Raw genomic sequence first — 20,972 nt, 5'->3', positions numbered from 1 at the left:
TAGCAAAGGAACTCGCTGTTGACCCGGGTCGTTTCTCCGCTAGAACTGCATGCTTGAAACTCATCGAGACAAGCATGCAGATGGAAAAAAATTGCAAGTCCTTGGGCAACGGCTAACGTCTATCGAATTGCAGACACCTCGGAGAACATACCCCTCTTGGTTTTCCCATTCCACGCGACGGCTTTTCCAAATGGTTCTTTTCCTGGAGGCTCACTTCACGTCTACGTCTCCCCGCATTCTTTGCTGGACGTCGCGCATGCAGCGCATCTTTCCACAACAATGGACACTCCCGAAATGAGCTTTGCGAGCGAGCGACCTTCATTCCGCTGAACATCCTCACTCAATTGATCTGTAGGAGCCATTAGATTGCGCAAAAGTTTCTAAAGTTTCTGGCGACGGGAAAGACCTCGTCGACTCTGCCACGTCCTGAGTGAGTCTCGCTTGGCTCTGTGCGGTGTAAGCAGAGAACAGCTGCGACCGATTCTGAAACGGCACGGCTAGACATATACAATGACGAAACGAAGCCCTTAACTTTCGGCGTCTAGAGGATACTGGGAGCGCTGAACGGCTGCCGCCGTAAGCTTCGGCCTTGTCCTCTATCCGCCTTCCAAAGGTCATCTTGTTGTCGACCCCTAAACCGGTCGTGGAACTATCGATGGGCGAGTGCGAAAACATCAACAAGGAACCGCACCGAGATGACACAGCTTCCAGCGGCGATGCAAGAGCGGTCAGCGTCTGTACACTCGAGTGCCGAGTCACCGGGTGTCGGCGGTGGTCGGGGAAACGACAAAGAGCAAGGCGAAGGGGGACGAAACGAAGACATCGAAAAAGGGAGGACGACCACAAGCGAACCGCCGAGAAGGAAGAAGGAGAAGAAGAAGAAGGAACGTGTGAAAATGCCGCCGAGGGAGAAAGTTTGCGACCCAGTGGCCGATCAGCTTCTCAAAGAAGGCAAGACCGAAGAGCTCGAAAGAGAGTTCGTTGGCGCTGTATACGACCGGATCGCCACACACTTCTCCCATACAAGGTGCGTCATCTTTCGCAACTCCGTTCTACCCCGTCCCTCCAAGTGTCTTTTTGCTTTTTTTCTCCATGCTTCTTGGCATTCGTGGAGGCGTGACGACTTTACATATGGTGGTACAGCATATCCACGTAATCTTCACTGAATTTATTATACGCGTTTTCTAGATGGAGCCCTAAACAGTAATCCACTTTTCCCTAGTCTACGTACCTGCAGGCTCCCGCGACGCTGGAAAGCACCGTACAGATATGAGGTGAAGTTGCGAAGCGGTGGATAGGAATCGAGTTTTCTCGGTCTGTTGGGCCGCCGGAGGGGCGTGTATGCGGCGCACCCTTGTTTTCCTTGTCACGCAGAAGTCTCGAGTGTGGATTCTCCACTGTCTCTTCTGTGGCTCTTGCAGATATAAACCGTGGCCAAAAGTCCGGACGTTTCTTGAGGGACTGCCCAAGTACTCCCTCGTCGTCGATGTTGGCTGCGGCAACGGAAAGTATCTTCAGTGTGTTCCCTGCGGTCCTACGTGTGCCTCCTCGCCCCGTTGCTCGTCTTCCCCACCGTCTCCTAGGACTTCGCGTTTGCCCTCTGAAACGCGTGCATGCTGTTCAGCTACGTCTCAGCCGTCATCTGCCTCGCCGTCTTCGTCTTCGTCGTCGCCAGGGCACCTTGTTGATCCTGGGGAGTGTCTCCTCATGGGGGTCGATCTCTCTCGGCCTCTCCTCGAGTTGGCACAAGAAAAGGCACATGCGCGTGGGCGACTGGCAGTGGCAACTTGCCTCAACACGAACCTTCGCGGGGGTAGGCATTTGGAAAGCACCGTGGGCACCGAGAGACGCGCGCTTTGGCATTCAGAGCGGTCTCAAACGCGTTCTCTACCCGAAGCAGGCGCCTCGGACCGAGGACCGCCACCTTGGATCCAGGAAAAAGCTAAAATGAAGCTTGACGCAGTAGTGAAAACGAGGGGCTTCAATAAGCTGTGGCATGTGTGTGTGTGTGTGTGCCTTCGTTTCGTCTGCCTTCTGAGATCTCAGAACTGCGAAGCTTTGAAAGATCTCATTCCTGTCGTTTACGCGGGCTCTCACAGCTCCCCATCCTCTTCGTTCTGACTCCGTTTTCCTCTCGATTTACATACGTTCTCTCTTATTCCCGGCACCTTACTCGTTTCCTTCTGTCTGGCCTTTCTTCTCCTGCGACAGGCATTGCGGATGCAGTGATCTCCATAGCGGTAACGCATCACCTCGCGAGCGAAGAGCGTCGGTAAGAAGTTACTTTCCGCTGCAAACCCAGCTGATGAGAAAATGGCGAACTTTCGCTCTCCCCGGCTGGCGTCATGTCGAGTAGACTTCCTGCGGCGCGAACAAGCGACGCAGTCTCAGCAGTCGACCGGCAGAAGTGCCATCTCAGAAAACAACACCAATTCAGAAAGGAAGGGCATTCGGCGCTTCAGAGAAGGCGCATGTTTCTGCTTTCCTCTCTCGACTGACAAAGAACGTCAGTGCCACCAAACGCCCCTTCCTCATTTCCCCTCAAAAGATGTTACGCATGAAGAAATCCATATGTATATAGAAATAGATATATATGTATATATGTATGTATATCTGTACATGTGTATATCTTCCGAGAGATTTCGTATACATGTCGATGTGTCTGGCCTGTCTTGGCGGGGTGTCTGTACGTCTGTCTGCAGTTTTGTGTTCCTCGCTTGCGTTGCAGGGATGGTTCTTGATACAAGTGAGGGGTCACAAAGATTCCCGGTTTTCGCCTGAAGCAGCTCCATCCTTCGGAGAGACCAGATACATTCAAATACGCATGCGATTTCCTTTCCTTTGTGACAGTTTTGTTTCGGTTTTCTTGTGGGCAGACTTCGCGCGATCGAGGAGCTTTGCCGGATTGCCCGACCTGGAGGTCTGATTTTGATAACCGTTTGGTGAGGCCTATCTCTTTGTCATTCTCGATGCTCCTTCGGAATTCTTTGGTCCGGGTATTCATTCCTTCGTTTGCCCATGACGGATACTGAATGCTCGTCGTACTTGAGTGAAGTGATCGTCTGATAGATGCGGATCTCTCTGGTTCGTGAAGTTGGGAAACTTTCTGCCTCATCGTTCATAAAAGTCTCTAGAGAACACCTGCTTGCATGCAGAACTGTGTGCGGATGGCTTCAAACAACTCTGACTGCTCTGGCTTTTTCTGGATGGATTTCCTTGCAGGGCCGAGAGACAGGAAGAATGTTCGATTGGCGCTCGAGAGTTCAAGGGCAAAGATGGTAGGTCACGAACGATTTGCTGGGCAGGACCCGTTTCCTTCGAGTCCACGTTTTCAGGAAACTGTCCTATAGCTCGTGAAAACCGTTCCAGACTCTCGACCCGCTACGCTCTTCGTGCAGGTGTACAGATGCCCGGCCTGAGCCGTATAGAGTGTGGGATGGGTGCTCAGGGGTGAATACGCCAACTGGAGTGACTCAGCTTTATTTCTTTTGTGGCCTCGCTGCTGGCGAATAGTGACCCACGCACAATTCACGAACATGACGAGGACAAAGTACTGTTTTTCGAGTTCGAATTTCGTGTTTTCCTCACCACAGACTTGCCTTTGGAGTGATATTGATTTTCGCTGCTGAGTCACCACTCCACCCTTCCGCGAGTTGACGAGCGCGAACCCCAACACAGAGATACAAGCATATTGCTAGCCTTCAAGTTTAACTCTTTTCCAGTCTTCATCTCTGGTATTCCTGCCTAGGTATGCTGTTTCCCCTCAGTTGACGAACTCAAAGTTTTGCCCGAAAGTTACCGTCCGACAGATTTAGTCGAGTTTCAACCCTGCCGCACCTCACGTGGCGACCGGAGGACCTCGGGAAAATTAGTCTTTTATGAGCATTTTTTCGTCGAGATTCTTCGTGGTACCTAAGGCCGGCGCGGTGCCGCTGTGTACAGTCGCATCCTGAGGCCCAAACACTTGTGCTTGCGGCACAGCGATGGCTAGATCGTGTGAAGTTATAATCCACCTGCGTGTTTTTCTCTGCTGCCTATTTGTGTCAATGCTCTACGCTTCACAGTCTTCGTCCCGTGGCATCTTCAGAAGGCCCTAGAAACTCGAAAGCCGGTGGATAACGCGAGGCCTCAGTCCGGTCGCGTTTCCACCGAGCCGAGCTACGATGGTCGTGCGAGCGCCAGCGGTCCGTCACAAGAATCCACCGTGACGCATGCACGGAAGCTCTCGCCGGCGGAAATCACTCGTGACGGTGCGGAAGTCCGGAGGGAAGACGGGCTCGGCAGAGAGCCCGAGACGCCTCTCCCAGAAGGCGGTTCGGGATGTTCCAAGGTGAATAAGAAAGAGGAGTCGAGCAACCAGGACGGGGGAAGCGAAGAGTCGATTACAACCGTTCTGAGATACTACCACGTTTTCAGCAGAGAGGAGCTCCTGAGCCTCTGCGCTCGCGTCCCAGGAGTAGAAGTTGTTGAGTGTTACTTTGACTCGAACAACTGGGGTGTCATTCTCAGGAAACTCTAACCGCAATTTTGTACCTCCTTTGTCCAACCAAAAACGGAAGAGAGATAGGCAGATGAGACTGGCGTCGATGTGTATTCACAAACAAACGGATTCGTAAAGAGTCCGAGAGAAAGCAGTTGGCGTCATGTACGCAGGCCCAGCGGTTAGATTCTCAAGACGAAGAACTCGCTAGCGGACACTGCTCCGGTGTTGTGGCGCACCTGGGTTTGGGCTTTAGTTGCTAACAGGATTGTCGCCGGAAGCCTAAATTTTAACGGGATGTGTTCCTTTTCAAAATAAAAAAAGTTACCTGCGTGAGATCGAAGGTCGCGGGTGAGGTCTAGAAACATCGAACACCCGAGTGTTTGCGGCGAAACAGCTTTTCGCGGCATGCGGAGGGTCGCAACAGGACGCATTTTTTTAGCGGCTCTTCTACCACGGTGCCTCGTCGTCGTGGTTCTCTTTTTCAGTGTAGAAATAAAGGAACTTCTGGTCCTCTTGCCGTCGCTGCAGACACCTCGCGCTTGAAATGCGCGGAGCGTTCGCCGAGAATGCCTCAAAGGAACTGTGCTTTAGTGAGGCCCTTGGTTCGGTGCGAGTCGTATGGGATTGCGCATGCTCCATTGAACGGCAGGGTATCGACTACACTTTCTTGAAACCTAGCAATCTTTGAAAGCACGAAAAGTTCACCAAAGTCAGTGTGTTTGCCGTTGTCGTCCTTCTAGCCGTAGGAACCTGCCTCACAAAACCTATTTGACTGCAGTAATAACGAACATTTCTTTCCGCACGCGTTACAAGAGCCGTGGGAACGGTGGTTTCTTACCCACGCAGGAAATGCGAGTTGCATCTGTGACCTCAAAGAGCCGGACCTTGACGTCGCTGTAGGTTGAAATATAGTGGTGTCAGGAGGTGCTCTCAAATCAAATAGAGACACTGTAGGACATAGGATTCTGATATGACTCGAGTTATGAGGTAACAGACAACCAGGTTCTTCACGACTTCTGACATTGTAGTACTTCGGTACTAAATACGACTCTATACATCTATGAGACACAGAAGGCAGACTTCTTTATGATCGCTGTACAGTTTTTAGTGGGAGACGCAAGAAACTGGGAGACAGCTGGAGACGGAGCAATGAACAAGCGCCAGAGTGAGTGTGTACGAAGCAGGCTGGAGGAAGTACAAAATGCCTTTAAGGGCACAAAGTGCGACACCGCTGGACCTCGGCACTGGCAAACAGCCGAACCCACGAACGGTTCTGGCTACATCCACTTCAGAAGGTCAGAAGCAGATAAGATATTTGCTTTTTGTCACACACTGCTGCGGTTGTGAGCAGTGAGAAGGTCGAAGAAAAGCGATTCATGAAAATTGCGGGTTTCTTGACGGATCCGAGTCCGCGACAACGCCGCTCAAGGCCTCTTCGCCGCTTGACATGCCAAGTCGCGCTGAATGACAACTTGGCGCTTGTCTTTTCCTTGTATCTAAATGAGAAAAATCCCGCGTCTTGTCTACATTTTTCTTTCGGCTAGACCAGAAAAATTGACCAGTTTTGCGTGTTGGGGAAATCGACTCTTGGCTTTGACCGTTGTCTTCTGTCCCCGTGCATGCACATCGTCTTGTACGAGACAGAAGACAACTGCGACAAGTGACCGACCGCAAGAAACGCTTTTCTTTAACAGCTAATTCTTCTCTCCTCCTTGTTTGTCGGTGTTCCCGCCGGACAAAGCGAGAGATAAGTGTTTCCGCGACGCATGAGGAAAGAAGCAAGACCTGGGTGCCTTCCCGAGTGACGCGCATGGCGACTTCCGGATTTCAAAGCAACGGAGATGCTGATGCTTTCCCAATTTTTGTTGTCTGAGCCGTTAGCATCGCATCTCTGGTCTGTTGCTTGTCCGCCTCTTCATAGGAGGCTTCGCGCCCGATCTCCCTCAGCGTTCCAAGGACGAAGAAGGACGGATCCTTCACTGGCCAAACCGTTTGGGTGAGCCGGAGCGGTCTCGGCGAGAACTGAATCAACTGTGCACACACCTCGGCATTCCAGGCGAGAGTGAGTCAGGTGTACATCCAACTCGTTGAGCTTGCAGTTCGCCGCGGCAGAGTGGATGTGTGTTGGCGTGACGATTCTCGTCGATTCGCAGTCTGTCCCCGTTCTGTTTCCCTGGGCTTGCGTCCTGTTTCCAAGATCTCTGCTTCCGCCAGGAACTCACGTTCGTTAATGGTTTCTTCTTTCGCGGCTCGAGCGTCAGCGCGCGCGCGCGCGCCTCTAGCTCGTTCTCTGGCGCCAGAAGAAGGACGCCGTCCGCCTGTTCACTCCTGAGTCGCATGTCGGCCAGTGGATTCGTTTACTACTCCACGCCTCTCTCACTCTGTGTCATTCCCCAGAGACGAGAAGTTCGTTTTCTTTCAAAAAGGACGCGTGGTTCCTCTTTTTAGGACAAAAGCCTCTCGCTTTGTATGCCGCTCTCTGGAAAACCTGTCGAGTTCAACAGTGTCTGCCGCCGGGTCTCACGCACCCTCGGACGCGAGCGTCAGGGAGGAAAAAGAAAAGGCAAGAAGCGCGAGGGGCATCCGTACAGGAGGTCCAAAGGGCGGGGGGACGGCGCAGAAGCGATCTGCGGAGACACTTGCTATGCTGTCGGCACTGAAGGCAGGGAGAAGAAGGCCCAAGACGGTTCCGAGAGAGCATCCGAAAGCACTCAGTGGACCACCGAAAAAAGTGGAGTTTCAGAGACAGGACCATATCAACGAAGGCTGCGCATGCCTGCGTCTCTCTCTGTCGACATCTCCCCTTGTCAGTTCCCTCTCTCTGTTTCCTGCCATGACTGCTGCGGCTTCGGCCTCGTCGTCCACGTCCGCGTCGAAGGAGGACTTGACTCCTGTCGAGCGGATGATCAGCGGAATGGCGAGCGGCATTTTGACGAAGACTGCTTGCGCTCCGATGGATCGCCTTCGTCTGCTTTTCCAGGTTCAAGGCATGATGTCCCACCAGCAGGAGAGACTGAAGGCCGCGCCTCACTCCCCGCTCTCCACGGCTCTCGAAGCCTCCCAAACTTCGTCTTCGCCTTCGTCTCCACCTTCTTCTCGCCCCGCTGTCTGTTCTCCGTCTCCTCCGCCCCGGTCTGTCGAGTCTCCGTCTTCTCTCTCAGCTCCTCAACCGGCTGTCTCCGCAGCTTCTGCACGAGTGCACTCTGCGCAGTTTCCGACGCCTCTGGCGCTCTCGCAACAAGCTGCGAGCTCTCCCAAGAAGTACTCGGGAGTCCTCGCGTCTCTGCGTCTTGTCATCCAAGAGGAAGGCGTTCCGGGGCTCTGGAGAGGCAACGCCGCAAACGCATGCAGAGCCGCGGCGGCCTACGCAGTCAAGTTTCCCGCGAACGACTGGGCGCGGGGGCTCCTCGAGAAGATGCCGACTACTTCGAGTCGACGCTTTGACACAGGAAAGCACAGCCGTCCCAGTGTACCTACAGCGGACGCAAACGCGACCTCCACCTCCAACCAGAGTGCCGAAGACGAGCAGAGGCGCGGCGAGCGCCAGGTGTATCGACAGCTCGAGACGAAAGACGCCGTCTCGGAGGCGAACAGCGAGAAGAAAATGGGAGTCGCAGGTTTGATGGTCGCGGGCTCGATTGCGGGCGCCCTACAAAAGGCCCTCTGCTACCCTCTCGATCTCGTCTCTGTACGAATCGCCATGGGCATCAATACGGCCGCTCTAGCGGGATACAAAGCTGAATCAGCAAGAAAACTGTCTCCAGGTGCACAAGCTCAAGGTCCTGTCTCTTCCTCTGGGTCTCCTGCCTCGTCTTCGTCTCCGGCAGGTTCTTCTCTCCAGTCAGCGTCCGTTCCGCCACAGAAACAGGAGGCGCGGCTCTACTCAGGCATAGGACAGTGTGTGAGGCGAATATACACCACAGAGGGTCTCGCAGGCTTCTACAAGGGCTTTGCCGTCTCTCTGTGGTCGGGAGTGCCTTACGTCATGCTGCAGATGACTTTTTATGAACTCTGGAAGAGGTAAAGAATCAAACGAAAGAGTTTATGCCCCCTTTCGCGTCCTCAAAATGCTGCCAGACTCACGGGTGAATGTACCACGCGTGCGACGCGCTCCCCACAATCACGAATTTGCCTCTCTACTCATGCGCACTTGCTCAAAAAGAAGTCTTGCTGTATCTGTGTCCACCTACTTATGTCCTTCCTCATGCACATATTTCTGAACACTCACATACATATATATATATGTATATATATATATATATATGTATATATATATATATATATATATATGTATTTGCATGTATCTGTATCTATCGATAGATCTGCTTGTGATGTTGTGATCTGTAGATGCAGATGTATAGAACTGGAGATGATCGCGGACGCGGTGTAGAGCTCTCTGTTTTCGGTGACGCGTTGCTCGAGGATGAGAGCGAATAGTGCATTTGTGTGTCTTTTCGGGAACAGAGCTGGCGTGACTGATGCTACAAAACGCCCATGGATGTCCGTTATGTTTTCAGAGAAATCCAAAAAGCCGCGACGCCCTCTCTGCAGTCTGGGCGCGCGGCACCTGCCCAGCCAGCTGCTCTCGCCTCCTCTCAAGCGCCATACTTCAACACGATGCTCACCAGCAGTGTCTCCGGTCAGACGAAAGAAAGCGCGGAATAGAGAGTAGAACGGGAAGAAGAAGGAAGATGAAACCGAGAGGAGAGGAAGAAGAAAGGAGAAAGAAGATTGAGACAGGAGGACGATCAAATTAAAAAAAGAGAGGGAAAGAGCAAAGAGATGGACAGAGGAAGAAGACTGAAAGATGAGGGATGGTGTGAAAGGAGGAATGCTAAAGAAGCGGTTGACGCTAGCGAATCGAGGTTTGGAGGCCTTAGCGTTCGCCGTTAGGAAGTGCATGACTCTAGCCCAGTGCTGTATGTTTCTTTCAGGCAGTCTCGCCAGCTTCTGTGCGCAGCTGATCGTTTTCCCCTTTGACACAGCGCGCAAGCGACTCATGACTGACGGCATCGACGGGCGAAGCAAACTGTACGGGTGAGTTCGGAGAGAACGAAGAGACAGAAGAGACAGAGATCGATCGAGAGGCAAGTGGAGACCCGGAAACAGACAGACGAAGAAGTTCCAGAGAAGACCAGATAGATGTCTGGAGAAAGCCAGCCGCAGACAAGCGGCCAGCGGAGGTGTGGGAGAGGAGCCAAGGTCCGAAAAAGAGGTCAGAGGAAGCAAGAGAAAGAGAGCTTTTCGAGTGAAGGTGGAAGGCGTGGACTCCCGTAGTGAGGAAGCGAGTGACGTGTGGGAAGACGGAAAAGTCGCAGAACCCATGGCTGTGTGATAGTGACAGCAGAGCATCTCAGGCAGAAGAAAGAGGACACAGAACTGCATGCGAACTGGTATCGGCGAGCATACATGGAAAGCAATCAACTTTCTAACATTTAGCGGTAGCAACAAAACGATCTGCTTTCTCAGTGCGTGATGTTTGCTCTCCGAGCTTCTTTTTGCATTGCACGACCCAGCTCGTGTCTTCTCAGTTCTTCGCGGTTTCTCCGTTTTCGTTGAAGAGCGTCCCTTTCTCTTTTCTCTCGCATCCTTTGTGTCATCTGTCTCACGTGATCTCCTCTCCTCACTCCTCCTCAGGCACTCATTCCCCCCCCCCCCCCCCCCGCATGCATAACACCTTGAACCCGGATTTCTCGTGGTCTCAGGGTGTACACTCCGGTGCTCTGCCTTCCTGCTGCTGCTTCATCCCCCCTTTCTTGTCCTGTTCTTCTTTCTTTCCATGTTTTTCCAGGTCTTGTCGGGCGTGTTTAATGTCGATTTACCGGCGAGAAGGCTTCGCCGCACTGTTTGCGGGCCTCTGGCCGGCGACGCTTCGGTGTTTGCCGGCAGGCGCTCTCCAGTTCACTTCTTACGAGTGCTTCAAGTTTTTTTTTCAGATGCAGCACGACAGACGAAAAACGACTCCGTAGAGCATCGGGGGGTCGAGAAAGCACACGCTTCCTTGGTTTTCCTCGTTCCGGGCGGTGCGGTGGCAAAAAACGCGTTTTTTCAAGTCAAACATGGACGGTGGGGCACCAGCCTCAGAGGGGAGAAAGGGAGGGTACGAGGGAAAGAGGCTCCTCGTTGCACGTGGAAGGCATTAGACGTCGTGCTGATCCACCTGAGAGAAAGAAAGAACAGACGCCAGCGAAAATGAGGCATGGAAACTCAGATGCTGTCCACTCGCGGGGCTGTCGACGTCAAGGCTGTCCCTCGTCGACTATGTTCTAGACATAGTCTGTGTTGATAGCAGGCTTTGGTTTGACAGAACTATCATCCCCAGGTAACTCCGTGCGAATCAACGAGTTTATCACTCGTACTACCGGCGAGAGAAACGACGCCTTCGAGGCAAGGTCCAGGAGACCGAGACAGACAGACGCTTGTCGATGGTTCTTCTTGAGAAGCGCATGGAAGAATAGCGCAAGCGAACAATGTCAGCTGTCTTTCGCACTATAGTGGGTGTTGGTGTACAGCACTCATCAAGGATGTAGGGAAAGAATCAAAGAGCGGAGCCGTGTAACGGGACGGACAGAGCTGCAGTTTCTCGTAAAAAGACAAGGTATGGGGGAGCATTTTCGCCTTTAGTAATCATTATTGTACAGTATCCAAGTGGTAAGTTACTGGGTTTCGATTTGGAGAGAGGGGAGGGACAATGCAGAAGCATTTGAAATTCCGAATAAAGAATTGAGGCAGGGAAATAGTTAAATGGAGGGAGAAGGGGGTAGGCGACTGCATGCGTCGACAGGGATGCGCAACAACGGTAGATCGCTCGACACAACACAGAAAAGAAGAGACACACTCACAGATGTATTACGAAAACTTGGGAAATGAGATACGGGTGTACAGCTCCGTCTCCTATTCACACCTGGTTAACACACTGGAGGAGAGCGGTAGGGGGGACGGGGAGGAGGGGGGTATCGCTGCTTAGAGATCTCTGAACTACGTGCACACACTGTGATAAAGCTGAGAGGCGGCTTTTTCAGCGGCTCGTCCGTAGCCTTTCGTCGGATTTCTGTACACAGTTGAAAGAGAGTCCGTAGCTTGCAGGGAGGAAAGGTGGCAAGCGTGCATGGAGTACAGACAGCTTTCTTGTGTGTCTGTCTGCGCACAGCCAGAAGGGCGCTTTGGTTTTCTTCAGACATTTGGGAATGCCCCGAACGCGGGTTTGAGTACCTTAAAGCGTGCCTCGTACGCGAGGGAAACGCTTTTTTCTTCCACTCGGGGGCAGCGACGAGTGGAGAAAGGTGGAATTCAAGATAACGCGAATACGAGCCTTTAAAAGCACTCTTTGGACCTCCAAATATCGATCGTTGGTGACGCCTGATCCAACATCTGAGTGGTTTTGTTTGTGTGTACGTACACTCAGTGCAGCGGCTGCGAGTGCTGCCACAGAACTTTTTGCGCTGCGTGCTGGAACTTCGGTTGCGCTGGCTTTTGTTTCGACGGCGGAAATATCAGGTTTCCCTTGGGAGCTTCCGTGTTCTCAACTGAAGTTCTGTCCTGTCCTTGCTCCTCCCCCGTTCTTCCAAGTGGTGCCTCTGTGAGCATCCTGTCTATCTCGTGATTCTGGAAGAGTAACCCTCTCTCGTTGCGGGTAACGTAACTTTGCACGAGGATGCCGCCTTTCTCATGTTTGTTCCTCTATGTACGGCATTCCCATCTGCTAACAGCAACCCTGGTATCCGTATAATCATATGTACACTTGCATTAATGTTCGGCATCCATATAAGCATAAATACACTTGTATAATCAGTTGGCTCCGAACTTCAAGCACGGCCAATTGCTGCTGGAACAAGACTTATGCGCTGTGAAAAACAGATCTCTCAGAACATCCTTGGACGCTCGTCTAGAAACCCAGCAATCGAGCAACATACACGGTCTTTTTAGGGTTCGTCCAGTGGCAGCAAATGCTTTCCCGATTTGAGTTACACAGTTTCGGACGGTAAATTATTCTATTTTTCACAGAAACATTGTGGGGTCGAAAACCCGCACCGCTGTAAGCAGGTGCTTCCATTCCAGTGTTCGCCTGTCACCCTTCTATACGATTCCTAAGCGATCGAATCGTATACACGCAGATTCCTCTGTATTTCGAGGTACTCGAAGTGTAGGAGTTGCTTCTCCTGTTGAACACACGAACACATGCGCAACAAAAATCGCCACAAACAGGAGCCTTCCACAGTGAGCTCTGTGCTGCCTACATGGTGTGTGCGCGTGGACCTTTGTGCCACGGTATTTGCTTTCATGTGATTTTTTTCGCATGGCAATGTAAACCGACTCGAGAGAGCAGACACAATCAGGCTGTCACCGTGGCTCAGTTTCCACGATCTTTGAGAGAGACAGAAGCACGGAAGCCAGGCACTGTGCGCGCATGCATGAAACGTGTGTCTGCCTCGAAATCTAAAGGCACGTAGAAGTGGAAGTATCGTCTCAGTGCGTGAAAATGGACCCTATTCAAAAGAAGATTTCCCGTACAGCTCCCTCGGCGCTCCCCGTTTGATGGTCACTTTTCTCTATGCATCGCTGAGAGAGGCGAGCGTGGCAGCCTGCATGCGCAACGACGGGTTGCTTCACAGTCCCAGGTGGCGTTGGAATGCCGACAATGTCCTGCAGATTCCACGGAAACATCGAAAATCTTTGTCGTCTTTGCAGGCGTTTCAGGTGCACAAGAACAGAGAGGCAGGAAAACCAGACGCCGCTCTTTTCCCGTAACCCACTTCGCCTTTGTCACTCTCGTTAGACTTCACCCAATGACTGGCCGAGGAAGACGAGAAACAACAAACAACCTAAGCCGTTTCCGTTTTCCCCGTTTTCTTGCCCGCCGTCCAGTTGCCTTTTCTACTTTTCTCTTTTTTTTCCTGGAGAGACGAACGTAGCGTCCACTCTCGCTACAGGATGGAGCTCAACACCTTCAGGGCCCTGACCAAGGTACGCGCAGGAAGCCGCCCCTCTACCTGTGTTTCTCACGCAGACGCATGTTTCCTCACCTTCTTAAAGGGATCTCAGCCTTTAAATTTTTCGTCTCTCCTTTCCTCTCTCGAACTCGCATCATCTCCTGCGGACAGCCTGACGGGAAGTGCCTGCATCCGCTCCTGCGTCTGCTGTCCTGCTCCCTCTGCCGCCTTCCTCTGGGCACAGCTTCCTTCCTCCGGTTTCGCTATTCTCTCGACTTGTTTCTCCCTCAATTGACTTTTCCCGGTCTCTGTTTCGGATCTTCGTCACGAACTCCTCGCAGCGAAGAGACGCAGAGACATCGTTTCTGAGGGGTCGATGCCTCTCTGGCTGCCCGGCGCCTCACGCTGTCCAGTGTCTTCTCACGTTCATCTGCGACTCCATAGTTGTAAATCGATGCAAAGGCGCCAGTCTGCCCCACCTAGCTCGCATGCATGCATGGTGAAAGGACAAGACATGTTGAGTTTTTTTTTTTTCGACAAGCATAAGGGGAACCGAGGGGAGAAGACTGCTGCCTCATTTATCTTCTGCTTGGGGTGACCGGTGAGGAGAGAAGTATCGAGAAACAGTTTCGCGTTGTTCTGATGGTGTCTTTGTTTTCGCCAGGGGCAGGCACAAGCCGAGTGCCAGAATTGCTTCCAGACCGGACAGTAAGTCGGAACAGTCTCCTGAATAACCGCTGTCTGTTGTGGGTTTTACGGTCTCCACATATATCGATATTCAAAAATATTTGCGTGTCGACATGTATGTCCATACACACAGGATACACTTATATACATGTATAGGCATATATATATATATATGTATATGCGCATGCAAGGCTTTTACCCTTATCTTCCAGGGGCCAGAATCATGTTGAAGACGTTCCCAGTGCACGTTGGTGCTGCTTCCAAGCATCTTGTAAGAATTGACGTGGAAGTGAAAATGGCGGAATGTTCGTGAGGCGCGAGGTAGACCTGAACGTTGAATCCATGAGCGCCAAAGGACGCCTTTGGAAAGAACACAAACGTCGCCATCGCGCTCCACGTCGCGTCTGTATTCCTCTTGTTCTCTTCTCGACGTCTCCGCTGCGGCTGCTTTGTGTCATCCCAGTCCCGTGTGTCTCATGTTGTTCTCTCTCCACGAACACAGTCTGGTCGGACAAATGAGCAGAAACTATTCTTTGCCTCTGTTCACAGCTGGACCTATCAGTGCCGAAATGAAAAGGTATATTTGACGCGCCCATCGCGGACGCAAATGCTCAGGTGCGTCGCCGTTTCTACACGATTTCTCCTGTCGGACTCAGGTGTAGGTCCCCAGTTGCTGAAGTGAACGGTCACTTCTTCTTCGTGTCTCAACGGTTCTCTTCTCGCCTCTATATTCTCAAACTGAAATGTCTCGCCTTCTCCACTCTCCAGAGTCTAAACAGCTCGCTGGAAAGTGACGAGGGAAACTGGAGAAAAGACCTCCGCCGTCGATAACCATCACGTCTCTTTTCGAGTAGTACATGCGACGAATGCATGGTATTCGTAAATGGGTATGGACTTGCGTTCACACAGAGGAGAAACATCGACGCGTAGGCTGGCAGTTCGAGATACAGGAAACAGACGGGCAGAACGTTGGTGCGCTTTCTGTTTTTTATTTCGGTTTCTTCGTGCTCTCATCCGCAGGGGCCTCTTCTGGCTGCGGAGAGGCGACATGCTTTCTTTTGCGCAGTCTTCCGGGTTTTCTCTCTTCCGCCAATGTGACTGTGCGCTTCTCGCTGAAGCAAACCAGTTCTCTTGTTTCTTTGTTCTTTTGTCTCTCGTCTTTCGCTTGTCTCTTCGCAGAAATCCCAAGCTGCGAGCGCCGACTTTCGACGACGACGACGTGCCAGAGATTCCGCTGTACGTACACTGAGCAAGCCTAGGAAGGGAGACAGGTTGACCGTGCATTTTCGGCTCTGGATCTGAGGACCGATTTGGAGAGAAAAGGAAGCAACTGGACAGAAGACTGGACGGGAGCGACGACGAATCAAGAACAAAATGTTATCTTGCAGTCACGTGGACCCGTGGCGCCATGGACATATATATATATATATATATATATATATATAATGGACATATATATATATATGCGTGAAAGTGCGAAGTATTGGTCAAAAGGTACCGTCGGTCATATGGACAGATCTGTGACTTTACGCAGTTGAGGGAACCGCGAAACAAGACTGGCATACGAGAACTTTTTATCGGTTGTTTGTCGCCTGGGTGTCTGTGTGTGTGTATGTGTTTGTGTGTCTTCGCTATCGCAGCATCACGGACGGAGACTTTTCCAGAGACCCTCGGCTTGTTGAGCAGCTGGTTGCTCAAGTGAAGGCGGGCCTGAGCTCTTCTTCTTCCTCGTCTTCTTCCTCATCGTCTTCTTCATCTTCTTCATCTTCTTCCTCGTCTTCGTCCTCTTCGTCTTCCTCTTCATCATCATCCTCTTCTTCGTCAGACTCCAGTTCGTCTGACGACAGCAGCGATGACGATCGAAAGAAGACTCGCGTGAAGAAGGAGGCTGGCAAGAAGAAGGAGAAGAAGAAGGTCAAAGAGGAGGGCGAAGCCCCTGGAGTAAAGGGAGAGGCAAGTGACGGAGGAGGACGGTGGAGTGAGGACGGAGACGAGCCTGGAAAGAAGCGCGACGAGGAGGCCTCTAAGAGGAACCGGGAAAACAAGAGGAGAAGCAAACTGGGAGAGGAAGGTTCCAGAGGCCACAACAGAGGCAAGAGACAGGCACGAAGGGAGACGGAGAGAGACGACAGAGACAAGGACGAGAGAAGGCGAGCGCCTCGGAGGGATAATTCTTTCGAGGAGGACGAGCAAGAGCGCAAACGTGTGCGGCAGAGCTCACCGATTCCCAGAGACCGCAGAGCTTTCCAAGATGGTCGACGCAGAAAAGGGGACGTTCCCGAAGACGCCGATGACGAGAGCGAGGGGGCAGGAGAACAGAAACGCGAGACCAGAGAGAGACGGAGAAACTCCAGAGAGAGAAGGAGACACTCCAGAGAGAGAAGAGAATCGAGGGAGAGAATAGACTCCAGAGAGAGACGGAGAAACTCCAGAGAGAGAAGAGAATCGAGGGAGAGGAGGAGGGAGTATACGGAGAGGAGGACAGACTCCAGAGAGAGAAGAGAATCGAGGGAGAGAAGAGATTTCAGAGAGAGAAGGAGAAACTCCAGAGAGAGAAAAGACTCCAGAGAGAGAAGAGAGTCGAGCGAGAGGAGGAGGGAGTATGCGGAGAGGAGGAGAGACTCTGGAGACTGGGGAAGGCGAGATACTTCAGATTTGAGGAGAGAGGCGAGACGAGAACCGCAGAGACACGAAGAGGAAGTGTCTCGTCGCGTGAAACACGAAGAGGGCGACTCTGGACGATCCAACCGTCGACGAGAGCGATACGGAGAAGACAGAGAACTCAAGCATTCCCGGCACTCTCCAGACTGCAGACGGCGTCGAGGATCGACAGAAGATGGTCGCATAGAACAGGAGAGAAGTCGCGAGACAAGAGAAGAGCGAAGAGGAAAAGCGACGGAGACAACCCAAGAGGGAGGACGCCGCTGTCCGAGCACAGACAGCCGATGAGAACAGTCTTGACCTTCGGGTGGTCCGAGATGCTGTCTGTCTGTTGCCTAGCGAGTATCTTTCTCGGTCTTCTCTCCTTTTTCTCTTTCATCCTTTCTTCTTTTTATGGTTTTCGCTTCTCTTGACCGCTACCAAGGAGAGAGGCTCCCGTTGGTGGTGTTTCGCGGGTTCCAGTCAAACTACAGGAGGCGACTCCTGTGTCGCGACACGACTCTTGGAGAAGCCGCAAAGAAACGAAACTTGCTCGTTACTGTTCCACACGGAGATGCTTTTTTGACGCTTCTGAATCTAAAGGGGAATACCACTAACACAGCGGAGGCTAGTTTTCTTTTTCGAATTTCTGCGTGCCTTCCTTTACAACTGAACGTAGTGCACTGGACATGGCGGTCATGAAAAGTACACTCGAAGGAGGTTCCGGCAAACAAAGACGTCGAGGATCTAAGCTGGGCGTCCAGCTCGCAGCATATACTTTCTTCCATGTCGGTCGGAAACTCCTTGCTGGATACGCAGTCTCTGGTAAACCTGGCCTTCTTTGTTGCATGCACTGATTCAGGCCTCTGGTCCTCTTTCTCATCAACGCCCCCCGCATTGGACGGTTCGGGGCGGAACCTCAATTTCTAGCATGGGATGGGATTCGTCCATTGCAGACGACTTCGTTGCAACTGGGCACTGAATGGGTATGAGCACTGTTGTCCTGAACTATGCGTTGCTTTTTCCAGTGTCGATGTGGCGTTTTGGTCGCTCGGTGATCGCTTTAACCGACGCATTCTGATGCATCGCGTGTGGGGGCACTCAGATCGCGGGAAATGTGAGATACAGACAAGAGTTTCTGAGACAGGACGAATTCTACACTTTTCTGGGCTGCAAAGACATTCTAGAGCGAAACCAGCGGGGGCTACAGTCTTGAGAGACGAAGAATGGAAGTTGCAGGTTTCACCTCGTGGTCTGCAGTAGGTCAACATTCAGGCGTCCTTATTTTCTAATATGTAACTCCTTTCGTGGAAGTCAAAAAAGGGGTTCGGAAGTCGTTTTCCCGTGACGATCCACTTCCTCAGGTGTGGACCTGGCAGAAACACAAAAAAAAGGGAAGGCAGCTTAGGTGTGCTACTCCAGGTGGACGATACAGTTCCTAAAGCGCTCCAATGTGGAAAGTAACGTTTACGCTGTACAACTATTGGGCTGCAGCATATGGCCACGATCCCCCATGGGAGCTAGAAACATTTTTGGTGGCTTTTTTCATGTTGAGCGTGTGAAAGAAGAGCCCGATAGATGGGTGATTGAAACCGAGTCAGAACGCCGCGACAGGCGCAATGGAGGTCCATCTGTGATCATAACGTGCCGGGCAGCGACGAAGACAGGAAATCCGGACACAAAAACCTTCCTAAAATGTGCACGAGAGTTCCTCATAAACGTAATGGCGTCCGCACATGAAAGTATAGATACTTGGTTCAAGTCTACGTATATACCAGCGTAGTGCCAACTCGCCAAATTTTGGAAGGAAACGCAGCTGGCATCAAGAGCAGTCTTGTTGAGAAAGAAAGATGCGTCCAAACCGTGTCTTAATTGTCCATGTCGATCGACCGTTTTCCTTGCGGTAACCAGCATGGCTGCTCCTTTCCACGTTCGGAAGCGATTTCGATTAGTGGAGAAAGTAACAGACTTACAATCGAGTGGTCTTAGCGTTCGCGGGAAATCCATTTTTCAGCGGTTGGACTCAGCTGCTCGACACGGAAAGCGCACACGCCGCCAAATGTCGGGAACTTTTGAGCTCTTTCCGGATTCCCCGTTTTTGTCGTTGACAAGAACTCTGTCCACCCTCGTTTTAGTAGCCTGGACTGTACGCGAGCTCGAAACCGGCGAAAACTGGTAGTTCAGAGGATGTAACGGCGTGCAGCTTTTGTAGACTCCGCTGTGCAAGCGGTGGCTAGACCTTGCAGCGCGCTTCGTTCCCTAGCACCGGTCACGGTTTTCCCCTTAACTTGGAATTTATAGTCTCTGATCGTATCGGGGTTTCAAAATGAATGAGCTTTCTCTCCAGAGAGTTTTAAACATTGACTCTGCACACCTATTAGAGCGGTAGCCGCACAGACCTGCCAACGCACTGAACCAGCAGAGTTGGCTCCTGAGGCACGAAAAAAAAACTGTTCAACACGCAGAATGAGTCGTATTTTCACTGATTCACCTGGGACAAAGCGAGGTGGTCGCGTCGGAGTAAAAAGAGCATGGATAGAGTAAAAAGTCACAATTAAGACAGCGTAGCACCGCATGGTTTCGATCCATGGACCTGGGGGTTATGAGCCCCCCACTCTCCCACTGAGCTACGGTGCTTGTAGGGTGCCGTGGGGGATCTTGTTTTCTTCCCTGCGAAAAACTCTAAAGGCTTTTTTAAATAGCACCGCATGGTTTCGATCCATGGACCTGGGGGTTATGAGCCCCCCACTCTCCCACTGAGCTACGGTGCTTGCATTACCTGCCGAAAAGTCATGGCGTCCTCCCTGCGAAAACTTGCGAATTGTCCAGTATCACCACTTGGCTTTGATCTACGGACGTAGAGGTTGTGAGCCTTCCAAGTGCTTCAGGCGATGACTGGGACGTCCTTTTCTGCGGAACCCATGGATAGATGGCATCGATTATGTCCCTGCCTCAGAACATCTTTCTCTTCGCTTTACAACGCTTGAATTCTATCCTAGCATTTAGTTTCCCCTATTTCTTGGAGGTTGTGGGCAGCACAGAAGAGGAAACAGTGTGTGGTCGCACCGCGAACGGGTCAGATACCCTATCACGCTTCCGTAGAGGACGAACATTTGATAAAGACCGCCTCCTGTTTTCTATTTCAGAATAGTGTGCAACCTCTGCCCTTTCCTCTCTTTCATGTGCTTGATTTGTCAACACAGCTAGACTTCCACTGGCTATCCACGCAGCATTCGCATTATCCAGGGGCAACTATCCGGTGACCTTGATCGTTCTTGTCAACCATGATGAACCCCCTTGAAACAAAAAGTACACTCTTGGGTTGCCTGGTGCACATCAGCTCGGAAGAATACACACTGAACAGAGTAAATCAGTGTCGAAGCAGCGCGCGCTAACGCGTTTCAGACCATGAGAATCTCTGCAGGCGAGCCTGGCTTCCGCATAAGGTCTGTACACAAAGAGTTTCGGCAAAACGCTTTAAGCGGCTGATATCCTGCGCCAGCTAATGCTGCGAATGGCGGGCGACATTCCCAGTGCATCTGTTTAGCTCACTGAGTCCTGAGGATCACACCAAATGGGTGCACTAATGATACTAAGAAATAGGTCGCGTGCTACAATAACACAGTCGATACGAAGTCGAAACAAGGTAGTTGATGGTGAACCAGTGGCTGCAGTTTTTTTAATAGATTACGTTGACTTTAGTCCTGATAAACTACAGTTCTGCTTAAACTGAGGAGTCAAGTAGGTGCAAACCATACAAGGATTGAACTTCCGAACCATCAATATATATCGGTGCAAAGAAGTTACTATATTCTCCATACAAAGCCGGCATTGAGAACATAATGATCATAGCTAGAACGTGTATTGTAATTATCATAGTATAAGTAGATATTGTCTCTGTACAAATGATCCACGAACCAGAGCTGTATAACTCAAACGGAGATTAACTCCAGAATTAGCATTCATCTATAGCTATAATAACTGTTGTGATTAAATAGTGGTTCACCTTTCCTTTCCCTTACGTACCCATGGCATCCAATACCAATCAGATAACAACTGAGCGTAGACTCCCCCGTGGTGAGTTCAATCCGCTTATGAGAATACGCAAAGATGCATGCGACGTGAGGACGTCAGCACAGGGTTGGCAGAGGACTGATAACATGGTCGTTTTTAGAGAACTGACCAGGTGGAGCTGAGCAAGAGTGCGCCAAAACACACACGAGATGTCGTGA

General features: G+C 51.5%; 3 protein-coding genes and 2 non-coding genes across 5 annotated transcripts; 3 read left to right on the top strand and 2 right to left on the bottom strand.

The window, feature by feature from the left end:
• The first annotated feature begins 140 nt into the window (after nt 1-140).
• On the top strand, nt 141-5,237 carry TGME49_248960 (methyltransferase domain-containing protein). Its single transcript, XM_002367199.2, has 6 exons — nt 141-1,027; nt 1,422-1,813; nt 2,212-2,272; nt 2,877-2,942; nt 3,223-3,278; nt 4,065-5,237. The coding sequence occupies exons 1-6, from the start codon at nt 696-698 to the stop codon at nt 4,517-4,519; spliced, it is 1,362 nt and encodes a 453-aa protein (XP_002367240.1). The 5' UTR covers nt 141-695; the 3' UTR covers nt 4,520-5,237.
• A 794-nt stretch (nt 5,238-6,031) lies between these two features.
• TGME49_248950 (carrier superfamily protein) lies at nt 6,032-11,473 on the top strand. The gene is made up of 4 exons (XM_002367198.2): nt 6,032-8,503; nt 9,001-9,122; nt 9,418-9,520; nt 10,275-11,473. The coding sequence occupies exons 1-4, from the start codon at nt 7,128-7,130 to the stop codon at nt 10,450-10,452; spliced, it is 1,779 nt and encodes a 592-aa protein (XP_002367239.2). The 5' UTR covers nt 6,032-7,127; the 3' UTR covers nt 10,453-11,473.
• A 1,674-nt stretch (nt 11,474-13,147) lies between these two features.
• On the top strand, nt 13,148-18,418 carry TGME49_248940 (hypothetical protein). Its single transcript, XM_002367197.2, has 5 exons — nt 13,148-13,447; nt 14,078-14,121; nt 14,650-14,715; nt 15,280-15,336; nt 15,741-18,418. The coding sequence occupies exons 1-5, from the start codon at nt 13,415-13,417 to the stop codon at nt 17,047-17,049; spliced, it is 1,509 nt and encodes a 502-aa protein (XP_002367238.1). The 5' UTR covers nt 13,148-13,414; the 3' UTR covers nt 17,050-18,418.
• Nucleotides 18,419-19,305: 887 nt separating this feature from the next.
• Nucleotides 19,306-19,377, bottom strand: TGME49_248925. Its single transcript has one exon. It is a non-coding gene; the product is annotated as a tRNA-Met (tRNA).
• A 62-nt stretch (nt 19,378-19,439) lies between these two features.
• Nucleotides 19,440-19,511, bottom strand: TGME49_248915. Its single transcript has one exon. It is a non-coding gene; the product is annotated as a tRNA-Met (tRNA).
• Between the last annotated feature and the right edge of the window lie 1,461 nt (nt 19,512-20,972).

The sequence above is a fragment of the Toxoplasma gondii genome, chromosome XII (assembly GCF_000006565.2).
Source record: "Toxoplasma gondii ME49 chromosome XII, whole genome shotgun sequence".
NCBI lineage: Eukaryota > Apicomplexa > Conoidasida > Eucoccidiorida > Sarcocystidae > Toxoplasma > Toxoplasma gondii.
The sequence above is the reverse complement of the archived record's forward strand: the minus strand, read 5'-3'. Positions and strand labels throughout refer to the sequence as shown.